Genomic DNA, 15,388 nt, shown 5'->3' with positions numbered 1-15,388 from the left:
AAATTAATAACGACCATTTCTACAGAACAAGACATGTTTTACTGGTTGTACAGTATAAAATATATAAATAAATAAAGAAAACAGGACACAACTTTTCTTTCTCTTCTCTGATTCGTTACGTTTTGTTGTCTATTTCTTCACTTACACTGTCACTCTGACGAAATATGCACACACGTGGTACGCTCCATAGGGTTTGTCACGTAGTGGACCCGTGCGCTGACGTGTACTAACATGTGCAAGTGGCACGGTGACTGGCCAATGAAACATGGTCAATATAGCGTTTCAAGCGGGCTCTAAATCGAACACACAGCCAATGGACGGGACGCAGCGCTCCACAAAATAAACAAAATATTGCATACTTATTGCGACACTTTCGATATATTGCGAAACTTTCGATATATTGCGATAACGATATTGAGTCGATATATCTTGCACCCCTAGATATAATATTGCGCAACGTGATATTGCAATAATGATATTGAGTCGATATATCTTGCACCCCTGTTGTGTTATATGTGCTGGTTGACTTGTTTAGTTTTCCCTCAGACACATCTGATCTCAATTTAGAGAAAAGCCCTCTTGAGAAACATTGTTTATGGGGTAATTTTTGTAGAAGAGAATTATTAATGTTTATCTGTAGCAGAGTGATTTGATACATGCTCAGTGATCTAGCTGATTTGAGATTCTTGACTTTTTTCTTCCCTCTCTGAATGCTCTACTCAGATTTTAGTTTTGGCAAAATGTGAATATGTGTGTGAGGTGTTGCATAGCCTTTATGGCCACAGCCCTTATTGATAGGATAGTAGTAGTTGAGGTTTAATAATGAATTGCATTTACCTTAATAATATCTTTTATTTTTTATTTTTGACAAGAGGTTTAGAAAGATACAAAAATGTTTATCGACTTATGGATATAAGTATACTTATAGTTTAGCTGTAATATTAGTTTTTTCCTTGGTTTTGATAAAGGTGTGGGAATGAGTTTGTGCTCAAGAATGTTTTAGTAGACTAGACATTATGAAGCTTTATTGTAACCTATTGGCAGCAACTCTAGAGAAGATATTTGTGCAAAGTCATGGCATTTTTAACATTACTCTAGCTTTTTACAAATCTCACAGTAATTCAGTGTTTGGACTTAATGAGGATAGAAACAAATATTTTCTTTAGAACCCCATCATGCTGTGAAAATGTAAGATGTAAGTGATTACGAGCACAGTTCATCATTTGGTTGGGATGAGAGGAGCACATCTAGAAAGAGTCCCAGCCTGTTAGTGGTTGAAATAGGAATTTTCCCCCCTCCCTCATCAGTTTGTGAGTTAGTTCTGCTGTGTCAGCAGTCGGCACACAAAAACGGATTTCAGTAAAAGCTCTTTCCACTCTCTGGGAGTTTTTTTCCCCCAACAGCTTGCTCCCATCCCCCCTTTCCCCCTCACAAACTGACATGCTGGAAGAAACATATGCCACTATTCCCACTTCCTGACAGCTTGTGCTGCTTGAATGGGATCTTGCTCAGGGAGGAAGCAGTTGTCTGGAAAAAAGAGAGAGATTAAAAAAAAGAGAGAAACCTCAGTGAGTTGTTAGTAAAGGAAGTAAAACATAAAAGCATTTTGGATTGTGAATCAAGTCGGTGGCAATTGACACAAACTGAGATTTTTTTTATATTGAAAGTCCAATCTGTTTTTGTGTTTGTCTTGAACTAGACTGTAGATAAAAAGTCACTCTAACGTCCATTCGACATATTACTAGACTCAGAAACGTTTGATAGAGCTCACTGCCCAATATACAATCATGTACTTCTTGTGTTTATCTGAAAAAATGGATGTGATTAATAAAATAACACTTCACTTGCACTTGAGTTAGTGAAGCAGGAGCAGTTACGGTATAGACAGCTGATTTGGACAATAAGAAACCCATCTGAAACGAGCCTCGTGTATACAGCCTGTCAGAGAATTTCCTCTTGAGTGTACTCACGGATGTCTTATCCACTTGTTGCTCTGCCTATTCCCTCTTGGATCTGGTCAGAACTTGCCTTTAAGACAATGTGCCTTCATTGTATTCCTCCAAGTGTATGTGTTTAGTTGCTGTGCCTCAGCGCAAGCTTTTTCAAACATGTAGTCCCCTACATGCATTATTTATTTACCCACAATTAAGACAGTTTTGTCTTACATGGTTTGAGTTTACCAGTTTGTTTACGGTTTTCTTTTTCCTTGCATGGACACATTCAAGATGTTAATCTGCTCATCAGCATTTGCAGGATAATCTGACCAAAACAAAAACTGGCAAGCTCCCAGAGAAAACTTTTACACTCTTTTATAGTTTGATTAATTCTCCCGTTAAGTCAAATTTATAGTTTCCGCATATGCATGGCTGTAAAGGCCTGTGTCACGTAAATGTTGTGATCTGCCCATGAGGGTATGAGGGCTTGTCCACCCCTTAAGCCAGCACACCTCTTCCATACAAGTATAAACTCAACCTCCAAATGATAAATAAGATATGTTCTCACTGCACCCTCAACACAACATTTGAAATCAATTTTGATGTTTCTTTATGTAAATTGACCACCTTAATAAACTGTCAAAGTCTCTTGAAGTCCTAGTCTGTGGCTGCAAAAGCCACTGCGCAGAATGCTCTCCATTCATGAAGGCTACACATATATACTGACCGCAACTAGGGCTGTGACGATAACCACGTCACCGCCATCAGATTATTTAATATTTTGCTGATGAAAGTTACAGGAGTGAATATGTTGTATGATATGACATATTGAACACAATAATCATTATCATCATTGACTGTCTTCTATCCTATGTTTAAGAGATTATAGAGATTTTTATGAATTATTTCTAGTCTTGAGTACCTACTTGTGATATCTACAGGTAATGTTTAATTGAATACATACACAGTAGGGAAGAAACAGACTCAGACAGAAATTTCTTTGTTCTCAGCTGAGATGGACAGGATAGGGCTTCAGTGTTTTACCATTGCACTTTACACTGCATAAATTAGCCTAGCAGCTAGCAGAGTTTCCTTCTGCTTATAGCTTAATACCGAAAAACAAAAGAGCTTTCTGTAGCCATGTTTCCATCAACACGTTTTTATGCAAATTAAGTAATATCGAATGAAAAATGCCTTATGGAAACAGTAAAATCCAATTGAATTTCATGAATATCGACACAAAGTTTGTAAGTTCGATCTCATCGGATTTTCTCCTAATTGGTAAACTGCTTATGTGATAAATAGGGTTGGGTATACCGGTGATAAAACAATACTTTTAAAATGGTGCCGGTGCCTGTACCCATACTTTAAAAAAAAAAAAAAAAGGATGAGCACAAAACGACAGTCGGTGACATGAAAGAAAGGCTTGTTTATTGCTAAGGCCATATGGTCAAAATGAAATGATTTATAAAAAATTGAATACCAATAACTTATACCAGTAAATTGCTGTAAAAACGACAAAACAACCACTAGATGGTAAAAGGGTATTTTACAAAACTTTGAATGCACCACGAGGCTTACCAGTTTCAAGTGAACGCACCGTCTGTTGTTTTTTTACATCCCAACCCTAGCGATAAACGCTGATGGAAACTTTATTTGCCGAATAATGACAAAAATTATTGACAAGGGGATGGAAACCTAGCTTGTGAAATAATCAATAGATACTCTACTCTCCGTTACTGCTCGCTGTCCTTGCACGACCACACAGGCACTGATGTCATTCACTTAACGCATCTGCCATTCTCGCTGTAACTTGCGCTACTCTCGTACCTGGGGTTGCATTTAACCGCCATATCGCTGTGATACGTTGCTTCTTCACTGCACTAAGAAAAAACCCATATCGTCACAGCCCTAACCGTAACACTGCGGAATCTCTCTTGCCACACACATGCTTCGCTGGGGCATGCCTAGCATTGATGATGTACCTAGTGTGTAAACTTCCCATGAAATGTGGGATAGTCTGCTGTTTAAAGTTACTGGACATGCAACGCATTCTGCTCAAGATGCTGTCACCGCATATTGATGCAGTCCTCAGTTTATTAGCTGCAGATTCACCAACGAGCTTGTTTGTCTTGTCAATAGCTGCTGGTGAGCTGAGACTTTCTCCAGCTGTGTGAGCAGCTTGTAAGACTCACAAAGGGGGCCGGTTCTTGGATTGAGCCACAGTCTGTAAATGGTAGTTTTCTTGTGATGCCTGCAGGTCTCCAGCCTTTTTTTTTTCCTCTAAAAAAAACTCCTTTGGCTTCTCTGTTTGGCTTGAGTGTCTGGTTTCTATATGCCGTCATGGTTTGCGACTGTGGCTGACTGGTGACGTGAGCCACAAAGCTTCTTATTTTCAACATAGTCTTGCTGAACATTGTTTTTTGAAGAAATATCTTTCTTCACAATCAGAGTTGCACACATTTATACCTGGAAGCTGCCAACTACAACCATGGTGTCACCTGTTGTGGGGACTATCAAATGCTGCTCTTTTAGTTCCCCACCCAGATTTATCGCTCCAGGAATTAATTTTAGGTTGACAATTCTGATGGGGTACATGTTACAGCTTATTAAAATATATAAAGCTAAGAGCAACCACACAGGTGCTGAATGAGGGTTAATTTAAATTGCTCCTTGTAATGAAGGTCCTCATCATTAATATTTTGCAGCATTAGTACACTGTAGCTCATTATGTTACGGGTAAATAAAATGAGGCACAAAAGTTTTGAATGTTTATTGGAAAATATTAACAATCTGTTTGAAGGTTGCAGCTGGTGTTGATTGGAGGCCAGCCCTGTCAAGAGAAACACATGTGCTCAGTTTGCTAGCTTGGTTACCTTAACGTGTGCAGTATGGTATAGTCTTTGTCTGATTAATTGAATGCAGGTTAATAGTTGCTGCTTGTATAATAGTAAAGTTTGTGTTCAAGTAACTCACCTCTGTTGTCTCCTCTCCAGAGTGTTCAGGCTAAAAGAGTCCCCAGCCTATCGAGCCCCATTTTAAAGGTTCCGGGAGATGCCATGTTTCATGTAGCGAAGGGGTGTTTGAGTACTTTAATTGACTGTACTTGCTAAACTAATGATGTTTGATTGTATTAGGTAACATAATGCAAGTAAACTGTGATAACAGTAGAGAAGTAGAAATGTATTTGATGTGATTGTTGTATTTTGTATAATTGTTTAAATTGAGTACATTTCAGATTTATCTTGTACTATGGTAGGGTCGAGATAAGGTCAGTGGCAGGCTATAAAAGGCTGCCAGTTTCCATCTAGTGCTGCTGCTGTCTGGACCACATGCTACCTGTGGTGCTCAGTTTGTTGGTTGCGATCATGGAGGCCATGTTTGTGTTAATTGTTGGGGAAATAAACACCTGTTGATCTGCACCGTACCTCTGCCTCAAGTCTCCTGCTGTAATTATCCAGCTGCTATGCGGCCATCCTAACACTCCTTCTGAAAAATGTGTTTAGCAAGGTTATTATAGTTTTGCATTTTTCAGTAGTTTTTATTTCATTTTGACTTTGTTTTCAAATTCAGTTTAGTTTTAATTAGTTTTTGGGTTTTTGGTAAAATGGGTTATTTGTCAGGGGCAAGATTCAAAGGTCAAACAAAGTATTGTGTAATAACTTAACAAAAACATCATACAATTTTAGAAATATGTATTCACAATGTATTCAACAATAACACCAGTACATAAAATTTACATATAAGCACAAATATGTAAACAGTCCACAAAAGACGCCGCAGTAAGTGCAAAATGTGTAAGTGACGTGTGCCAGGAAAAAACCTAAATAGCCAACCGACTAAAGAAGAGATAAATGAACAGGTGTTTTTAACTTTGGTTCGAGTAAAGTGGCAAACTTTTTGAAGTCAATCGACTCACACAGTTTTGTATACAGTATATATAAATACACATATTAACCCACGCTTCCTTCCGCTTTTGGTGTTCCTGCGTATGTACTAACCAGCAGCTATCGGGTCGCCAGTGAAAGTCCTCCTGTAGTGTTCTCTGTCCTGCTGTTGTCTCTGTCATGCTGCCTGGCCCTGTATCCATACATCCATGCCCTGTACCGGGGTTAGCTTCTGTTTCGGGGAAAGGGGGTTTGCATTCTCCTTTACCTTGTTAAGGGAAGCTAGGTTAGCCTCCTTGTGCGCGCTTTTCAAATGTACTTTCATTTCGTGGGAATTTTCCCCTTTAATAAATTGTCCACATATTTTACCACTTTCCACTGCACACCACTTGCTTTTATCTGACACAGTCATAATCAAATAGGACTCTGCCGACTTTCAGTACCGCCATGATGCCAGGCAAGGGGGGTGAACTATTTTGTGTTCAATTTGTCTATGGCATAGACTGTATAAAACAGGTCTATGGTCGGAAATGTCAACTCTGAAAGATATAACGTTATTTGCTCTGTGAAAGACATTTACATTACATTTAGTTAGTTTTGCAAACCGACATTATTGTTTTTTTGTAATGCCTTGTTTTTATTTTTATTTTCAGTTAACGACAATGTTTTTTCCCACCTAGTTGTCGTTATTTTGTTCGTTTTTGTTAACGATTATAACCTTGGTGTTAAGTGGACTCACCTCATCCATCAGCCATGGGGTGTATTGCTCATCATAGTCAGAAGCATTTCTCTGATAACAAGTTTTAAATGTAACCATTTACTCTGTGTCCTGTCACTTAATAATAAGAAAGTGCCACATGTCCATGATAGAAAATGTTCAATTGATAAAACCCATGACATCTATTGTAAATCATGTCAACAACAACTAGGCGATGTCCAAGCTTGTTTGGCTGCTTCTGCTCCATATTGTGGTCTCAACCAACAGTGTGTACTGTGATTTGTTTTGGAAGTGTCCACATTTCTGTTGTTGAAAGTGAATGTTTGGTTGTTTCTGTTTTTTTGGGAATTTCAGGTCTCTCCCTAGTCTGCTCCAGGCTTCAGCTTGGAGAGCCCAACCGCCACGATTGATCCCAGCAGCTGGAGCGGCAGCGAGAGCCCTGCCGAGGACATGGAGAGGATGAGCGACTCGGCAGACAAGCCCATGGACAATGATGCCGAGGGGGTGTGGAGCCCTGATATTGAACAGAGCTTCCAGGAGGCCCTGGCCATCTATCCTCCTTGTGGACGCAGGAAGATCATCCTCTCTGATGAGGGAAAGATGTATGGTGAGTACAGATGTGTGTAAGTGTGAGTTTTACCCAAGTGTTATCTGTGTAGTTGGTGAAAACTGAGGGAGCTTAAAGGAATAGTTTGACATTTTGGGGAAAACATTTATTTGATTTCTTGCTGAGAGCTAGATGAGAAGATAGATACCACTCATGTCACAGCCAGCAGCTGGTTAGCTTAGCTTGGCATAAAGACTGGAAGCAGATGGAAACAGCTAGCCTAGCTTTGTTCAAACAAAATCTGCCTATTGGCACCTCTAAAGCACACTTATTGACATGTTTTATCTCATTTGTGAAATAAAGCGTAAAAATGACAAGTTGTGGTTTTACAGGTGGTTGTGTGTGTGGATTTTTACTGCTGGCTGTAGTTTCATATTTAACAGTAAAACATGAGAGTGGTATCGATCTTTCCATTTAAATCGTAGCAAAAAAGTGAATGAGCGTATGGTCTCAACTATTTAACATTTTAACTTTAAAAAGTAAAAAAAAAGCATAAATACATGGCTGTGGTCAGCAATGTAATATTATAAGATGTCAGATGTGATGGTGACCATACAGCCACTATTCTGGTTCACAGAAGTACAAGTTTATAAGTAACGCAGCATGAACTTTTAGTCAGTAGCAGATGGTACTGCAGCTGCCACCAGCTGTGCCCCCTCTCCTCCCTCCATTTCCCCCATTCCTGGCTGGGTGATGTCATGGAAAGAGAGAATATTTTCTCTCTGTGGTGTTGGACCGTCTCACAGCCAGTCAGTCAGTGTCAAGTGAAAGCAGAAAGCCCCTCAGAGCATTCGCTTGCAGCTGTCATGTGACCCGCTCCGGCCAAACGAAATGTAAATTCTAGGAGTTGCAGTGAAACCTCTCAGCTGCCACTACAAAGATGTGGGCCTAGACAACAGGACCCTCCCCACTTTCTCTTCCTCCAATTCCCTCGTCCCCACACAGAGCGAGGCTGCCAGAGAAGCTGTCCCTCTGCTGTGGATTAAAGCATGACAGTTTTTTTTCTAGAGTTATAAATGAGCATTGCTAAGTACAGGCCTCGCTGTTACTCAGTGGACATCCTCAATACGATGCAAATGTTCAGCTTTCTGGTATACTTGGATGTTAAAAATGTTAAATATTCTTTTAATTAATTATTTTTGGAGTTTTGGAGCAAGTAGAAACTCAGCGTGACTCATACTTGTTGATTTACATTTACTGCATTAAATACCAAATTGAAGACCTTAAATGTAAGTTTTAGGTGCTTCTATTTAAAATTTTACACTCAAATTAGATAGATAAATTAGAACTATTGTAACTGGCATTTATTTAACGTAAACAAAGGCAAAAGACAACCCACTGAAATCTACCATTTACAAACTGAAACATTCAAAGATTGCTGCTTCAAAAAGATTCAAAACCCCAATAACAAACCCAAAGAAATGTTTAGTTTCTGTGGTGTTGAATCTACCTTAAAATCTGCTGAAGAGACAACTGTAGTGTTGAATAGAGTGTGGTCCTGCCAGATGTGCTCTGTATCTGGTTACACATTGTCTCACCAGTAGCAGAATCACTAAGCTGTCTTTCCTACCATTACTGATGGAACTGTTTGACACAAGAGTAAAATGATGTTCTTACATGTGTACAAACTGAAAAGACACAGTCAGGGAAATCTAATTCATGGTTTCATGTTGCAAAATGATGACAATACTGCTGAAAGGGTTGGTGTTCAGCTGTGTTTTTCTTTTTTAGATAAAAGGCAGAAAAGTTTGTTTGTTGTGCTTGTTACAGAAGACAGATTGGTATCAGTCTGATGTATTGGTGTTTTTTTCTGGGGACAGGGCTTGTTATTCAGCCCTCCAACTGTTGCTGCATCCCAGTGCCAATCCCATCATGCCATGAACTGTGACAATCTCCTAAAGCTAGGAAGGCGTTAAAAGTGCCATGGGTCTTTTCTTGAAAAAAACAAACAAAAAAAACAACAGCCATTTTTACATAGATTTAGTCAGTTTATTATTAGAGCACAATATAAAATTAGAGCAGGAACAATACAATGTATGCATGGTGTTATGGTCTTTAGAACTATCATCATCTGCATCAGGACAATCTGTGCTGAGTACTGATTGCTAGAAATGTTTTGTAGCCATTTCCCATCAATTATAGACAATAAAGCCTAAGCTGTAGGGAGTGGCCAGCTGTATGGATTACCTCTGTGTTAAAGTTGTGAATCTTTTGAGGAATGCTTGGAATGTGACTCAATTCCTCTTTTCCTTTTATTCCTTTTATTCCTATTCCACATATTTGCATCTTACAAAATGCCTGCTGGTGTTGCTTTTGACTCAGCTGTCCATTTCCTTATTCCTCTTCATGTCAAAATAAGCAAACACATTGTCAAATTGTATGTGAAAGCAGTCTTGCATGTTCTGTTTAATACAAATGGTTTTGTTTTTCCTGTTTAACCCTAAAGTACCTCCCTGTAAGGATGAAAAATGTAACGTCTTCCCCACTCTCACTGTAGCATGTGATTGATCAAATGCATCAAAATATTTTAAAAGTAAAAATCACTATTCAGTATTTCATTGCAAAATACATTTTGTTGTGCAAGGCATTTATGACATAGGATAAAATGTTTGCATTGTAATGTTCAGTGTCGTAGATTTAAGTATTTTGCTTCATCTGAGCCACCATGTATAACCGGTGAGCCAATTAAAATCTCACACCTATCCTGTTCACTATGTGGTGCAGGAGTATAAGATGTATTGTTGCAAGAAAAAAAAAACAGTCAAATGTATAAAGGCAGCTTTACTATTTAGAGAACTCTAATATAATACTGGAGACCATCTCACGACGTCAAACGGGCCAGGGTTGTAAAGTCAGGGGGCAGTGGCCCCTTCCCTATTCCGGTGCCCTAGCTCAGGCCACACCCATCTTCCAACTGTGCTTCATTTGCGAATCTATCGCATTGACAAAATCTGGCCACAGACATATAAACAGCTAGCACAGTACTCAAAACTGCCTCTGTGGTAGTTCCCGCTACAGTAGGATGACGCACACACAAAAACAGTCATTGAAAACAATACCAGTGGCGCTGTTGCAGCTGGTAATCCAAACCCTGGCTGCATTCCCTAGGGTATATAAAAACAAAGATGTGTTTGCCACGTGAATGTGTGTTCTTTGTAGGATGCCTCGGATTCCCATTTGGGCCATGCTCCTTACTAACAGTACACTTCTTTGAAATAGCATCAGAGATAAGTAACCAATGAAGTGGTCCTCCATGCTGCTAGAAGGGATTGATTTATCTAAAACATCCAATTATTTGTCTTTTAAGAGAGGAATGGTTCAGCTAATCATGGTAAGGCTGATATGGGGCTGTAATCCAGGTCCATAGGGTTTAAAACAGCCACAGACCGACCCACACTAAACCTCTTGTGGCATCTGAGGAAGTTGGCTACAAGGAGACAGGTATTTTGTATTTGCGAGACCCTGGGGATGGCATAGTGTTCCATACACAGAGCTCATCACAAGAGGAGCCGCCCTGAGTGCCCTTAAGCCCTTTGTTATCCAGGGGTAGAGTGCAGTTAATTAGCAACAGTCTCTATAGCAACTGTGTTGCGGTACAAAACAATTTCTAATTCCTGCTTCTTAGCCTATTGTGGTGTTTACCTGAAGTGTTTCGGATGTGCTGAGACCAGTGTTGGCTGGCGCTGTGCTGGTTCTCCGAGGCTAATTGTGACTGCGTTGGAAGACACCACATCTGCATAGACCGTATCAGCCGGAACCTGCCACGGCCCCAGAGTTTACTTGGAAGAATATTTTAAAAAGTAAAGGGAAATAGAGGGCACTGGTCTCTAGCCAAAGGCCTAAGACTCTACACTTGCATAATTCACCTGCTGTGCTAGGCTGCATTCATTTATCCCAGAAATAGAGTTGATAAATGAAACAACACGCTTCACTCAAATTGTATGTTTATTCATTGAGTTATGTATTTGCACTTGCCCCGCAAGCTAAATGACATTGGTGAATTTTTCTCAGTTACTGTTGGGAGGAAAAAAGGGAAGAACTGATTTTTATTCCATCTACTGACAAATAAATATGTAAATAAATATTCTACTTGCAGACTATACCATATCCATGTATTTTTTCTTGTTTTTGCTGCTGAAGAGGTGAGTTGTCTTTTCAAACGCTTATGGCAGAGACATATATCACTTTTCAGCATATTTATCTTATAAATATGGAATGCCATATCCAAATACGTGAGATATCCCTATATGTTGTAATATTCACCTTGTAGGTGGACTACTGGACATTATGCATTTTTCTGCATGTGTCTTTTGATGTAAAGCTTTTCCTATTACCATTCTGCTGTTTGTTCTGCCATCTCGTCAGTGATCCAGCCCAGACCCCTCCTGTGGGAACTAAGTGGCACTTGGTTTGCAGAGATGCCAAGGATGAGTTAGATATAATGAGCAGACCTGGCTTGCCCCCGATGGCCCAGCTCTGTGCTCCTCTGGGGCTCGTCTCACCGGGCCGAGCTTGCTCTGAGACAGAGTGAGCGGACCTGATCCTCCCTGCTGGGCAGATAATGAGGAATTCTGGGATAAGCTCAGGCTCTCCGAGTCACCTACATTCACGCAGAATGGAGTGTGAGGAACTTCATTGCAGGAGAGGCATCACACACCTCCAGAATAATCCCTCATTTGTTCCCTTGCCATTGTCGGTGTAAGACTACTGTGTTTTCACACACATGGTTGTGAAAAAAGTCCAATTATTGTATATCTTCCTCAAAAGGAGTAACTGTCAAAAGTGTAAATAGTATTGATGCAGGTATGATGAGGCAGGAGTAAGTCATCTTAAATTAGGATTTTAGGGTTAGGTTGTGACCTTTTAGACTTGTGGGTGTTTATGTATTCATTGCCGGTCACTATGAAGATGTCTTTTTTACCAACCACATCAGCAACGCTGGTATTGTTTTCACCTTGTGTGTTTGTGTGTTATTATGGCCAAATGTGGTCCTGGAGACACCTACTGTAGTGGGAACTACAACAGAAGAGGATTTGAGTAGTGTGCTAGGTGTTTATATGTCTGTCTGCAGACAGATTTTGTCACAGCGATAGCATCACAACCATCCATGCAAAATGTGGTTACGAAACGTTACAGGTGTGTAGTGGAAAGGAAGGCAGAGTTTGAAGATGGGTGTGGTCCAAGAAAGGGTGACGGAAGTATGGGGGTAGGAAGTACTGAATTGCACCCCCACACCCCTATATCAGTTTGTCTTCCTGTCTCTCCAGAGGTGTGAAATACTCTTTAATTTGGACTGATGCATTATTCAGGGTTCGAAAGCACACACAACAGCTGACCTGTGTAATTCAAATATTGTTTGTTTTAATGTAATCTTTTCTCTTTAAACAAACCTTTTGCTGACAGTCCTTCTCTGCACCTGTTGTTTTGCACTGCAAATGAGTTGCACACATGGGTCTTAAATGCCCAGTGGACGCTAGTCAGGATGTTTGGACAACAGCTGAAAGAAACATCCAGATAATAGATCATTTGAGATATAGTTTTTTTTCACCATGCTTGTTTTGTTTGATTCCTACATATCTTTAGCTTATGACCCATTTGTGTTTCTGTGGCTCTGAGAACGTGCAATTAATGAGACTCAGCTCCAAAATGGATCTACATTTAGAAGCTCCCCTGTTGCTCGGCAGCAGAATTGATTTTGAAGTGCATGTTATTTCATGGCAGTCTGTTCAGGGGGCCTGATTTCAGCTCTACCTCATGTCCATGTTGTGATGGTTGTAGCTCATGTGAGATCCTGCCTACAGCCTCATGTTGTCCGGGGGTTCATGCCTCACAGGACTGCTTACCATTAACAGTGGTGATGGAGGGGCTCAAGGTGTGAGCAGTGCTGATACGGACCAGACTATGATGAGATGTTACTGGGAAAGGATTTTATGTACATAAGAGATGACTTTCTGCAATGCAACATGATCTGAAGTGGCAAGTTTATAGACTTAGAGTTGCCATAGCACCTCAGAGCATCCTAAAAATGTATGGAAACGTTTCATTAACATTTTGAAATATTTTTATAATATGTAGTCCAAGTTTGTTTTTTTTCCTGCATTTTTCCAGAACTGCCTTGCTAGAAAGAAGCCAGACAAAATTATCAGTTTTTTGTGATTGTCTGACCGTCTATGTGGACGTGTTTGCACTGAATGGTTGGATAGCCGGCCGTGGCTCTCTGCCTGCCTGAATCAGGAGTACACGGGGTGTGTCCCTGCTCTGAGGTCTGCGTGAGGCCCTCTGAGGCGGGCTTCTGGTTTCAGGTTGCACATTCCCAATTGGCTGCTTTTGTTTGACTAAAACACAGTGAGACTCTGGGCTTCTTAAAGATACAGTGTCACTTTCATGCTCTCTTCAAGAAATCATCTGTTTTGTGCTGATAACATCATATTCCATTGATGAAACACTTTTATTCTGATGAGATCTTCTCATACTGATGGGATCATTTTGTGTAATCAACATATGAATGGAATCTGAATGCCAGTTTTACTCTCTCATCCAGAGCGCTGTGTTATGATCTGACCCCAATATAATGTAATAGTAAGTGCGTGATTATTATGTGATGACTATCAGGGGTATTTCCATTAACTATTTGGGGTCTTGCCTCTTTCCAAACTTGGATTCAATTACAACTTTCATTCCAGACTCCCTTAGCTTGTGCTCATGATTACAAAAGATCAGAGATAGAACAGCCTGTCACGACCACAAAGTTTGACTTTTCATTTACCCATATTGGTCACAGTCAACATGTCTTCCTTTGTGCTCATATGCTGAATTGATCCTGAGAGATTGAAAATATTGATTTGACTCAGTGTCTTACTTTGTTGTGGAGAAGGGGGGCAGTGCACCTTCCTGACTGTTAGCGCCATATTCACACATCGGCCTCGCCACACAGCCAGTTCCTCTGGAGACTCATAATTACAGCCGTCCTTTCAGATTAGTCCAGCAGCCTGTCCAACTGTGGCTTCACTCCTTGGTCGTTTATTTTATCCCTTTCCCTCTCCTGAGAGGCACACCTCAACACAATGGCCAGGCCAGCCTCTACAATAATGTATGTGATGATAACACAGTGGCTCCTAATTGATAGAGTGATTCAGACAAGGGCTGCCTGTGCAAATTGGTCCCCTGTGAGTATATTGCACAGAGTTGGGACTAGCGGGTTTCAGCTCTGGCCTTGTTTGAGAGGCGTAGAGCTGGGAGAGAGGAAATAGAATGGGGTGGACCTGCTGAGTGATAAAGAGGCTGTCTTTGCCTCCTCAGCCCTGTCTGAATACAGGCACAGTTCAGCAGAGGTTGGCTGCTGTAATCCTCTCAGTGTCTCCAGGAAGGCTCAGGTTAGTGACCTGCTGCTTTGTGATGTCTTGTAAGATTTTGAGAGAACACCTCACCTTTAATCCCCCACTGTTCAACTAACACATTAGCTCAACCACTCCTGACCCAGCCCCTACAATAAAGCCTTTTATCCAGCTCAATAAGGTCATTTGAAGTTAACTATTGATTTCTTTTGGTGTCCAGAGAAAAATGGATTTTTAAAGAGCTGTTAATTACAGTTGCACACTGCATTATGTAGAGAACTTAAATGTGCCATGGCTGGATTTTCAAACCCTGAGTGATACTTATTAACTTTAAGTCTAAGACTAAAAAGTTCCTCAAATGAATGCATGAAACAAATAAATATTTCCATTACATTTTTGACATTGTTTTAGATTTGACTGGTGCTCCTTTATTACGTAATCTTGTTGTGCCCTCTTCTTCTTCTCTTCTGCAGTGGTTTAATGGCACCCGACGGGAGAATAAGCGCCACCAACTGTTTATCTCATTTCATTCAACTCCTAATATTAAACCAGTAACCGATGAGAATGACACATTAATTTGTTTTCTTTTGCTGATTATTTAAAAAATGTTGCAATAAATTGTAATGGAAAATTGGTCAGTAAAACAAAATGACCAGGTGAATGAATTTTCATTCTATAGTACTTTTTACTTTGTATTTAAATACTGAGATAAGCTGATGTGAATGAAAAAGCTCTTTGTTCACCAGAAATATGTTTTATTAGACCAAAAGATAGTGCCCTTCTGTGCAAATAAAAGCACATATGACACAAAAAAGAATAATGAAGAAAGGAATACAAATGATAAAAACCTGAGTCATTGCTTCCATGGTCATAAAATAGAGACAGGTTTTACAATCGCAGTGTATGGA

The 15,388-nt window shown here is 40.1% G+C and overlaps 2 protein-coding genes across 10 annotated transcripts in view; both read left to right on the top strand.

Annotated features, from left to right (window-relative positions):
- Positions 1–15,388, top strand: part of mical2a (microtubule associated monooxygenase, calponin and LIM domain containing 2a) — an 858,504-nt gene that overhangs the window by 71,113 nt on the left and 772,003 nt on the right. The gene's annotated exons all lie outside the window — the stretch shown is intronic.
- Positions 1–15,388, top strand: part of tead1b (TEA domain family member 1b) — a 60,436-nt gene that overhangs the window by 15,733 nt on the left and 29,315 nt on the right. For all 9 annotated transcript variants that reach the window (XM_035999844.1, XM_031324279.2, XM_031324277.2 and 6 more), the window contains one exon: positions 6,894–7,146. In XM_035999844.1, the coding sequence (XP_035855737.1) occupies positions 6,990–7,146 (157 nt within the window). In that variant the 5' untranslated portion in view covers positions 6,894–6,989. The remainder of the gene's footprint in view (positions 1–6,893; positions 7,147–15,388) is intronic.

Source organism: Sander lucioperca, chromosome 3 (genome assembly GCF_008315115.2).
Source record: "Sander lucioperca isolate FBNREF2018 chromosome 3, SLUC_FBN_1.2, whole genome shotgun sequence".
Lineage (NCBI taxonomy): Eukaryota > Metazoa > Chordata > Actinopteri > Perciformes > Percidae > Sander > Sander lucioperca.
The sequence above is the reverse complement of the archived record's forward strand: the minus strand, read 5'-3'. Positions and strand labels throughout refer to the sequence as shown.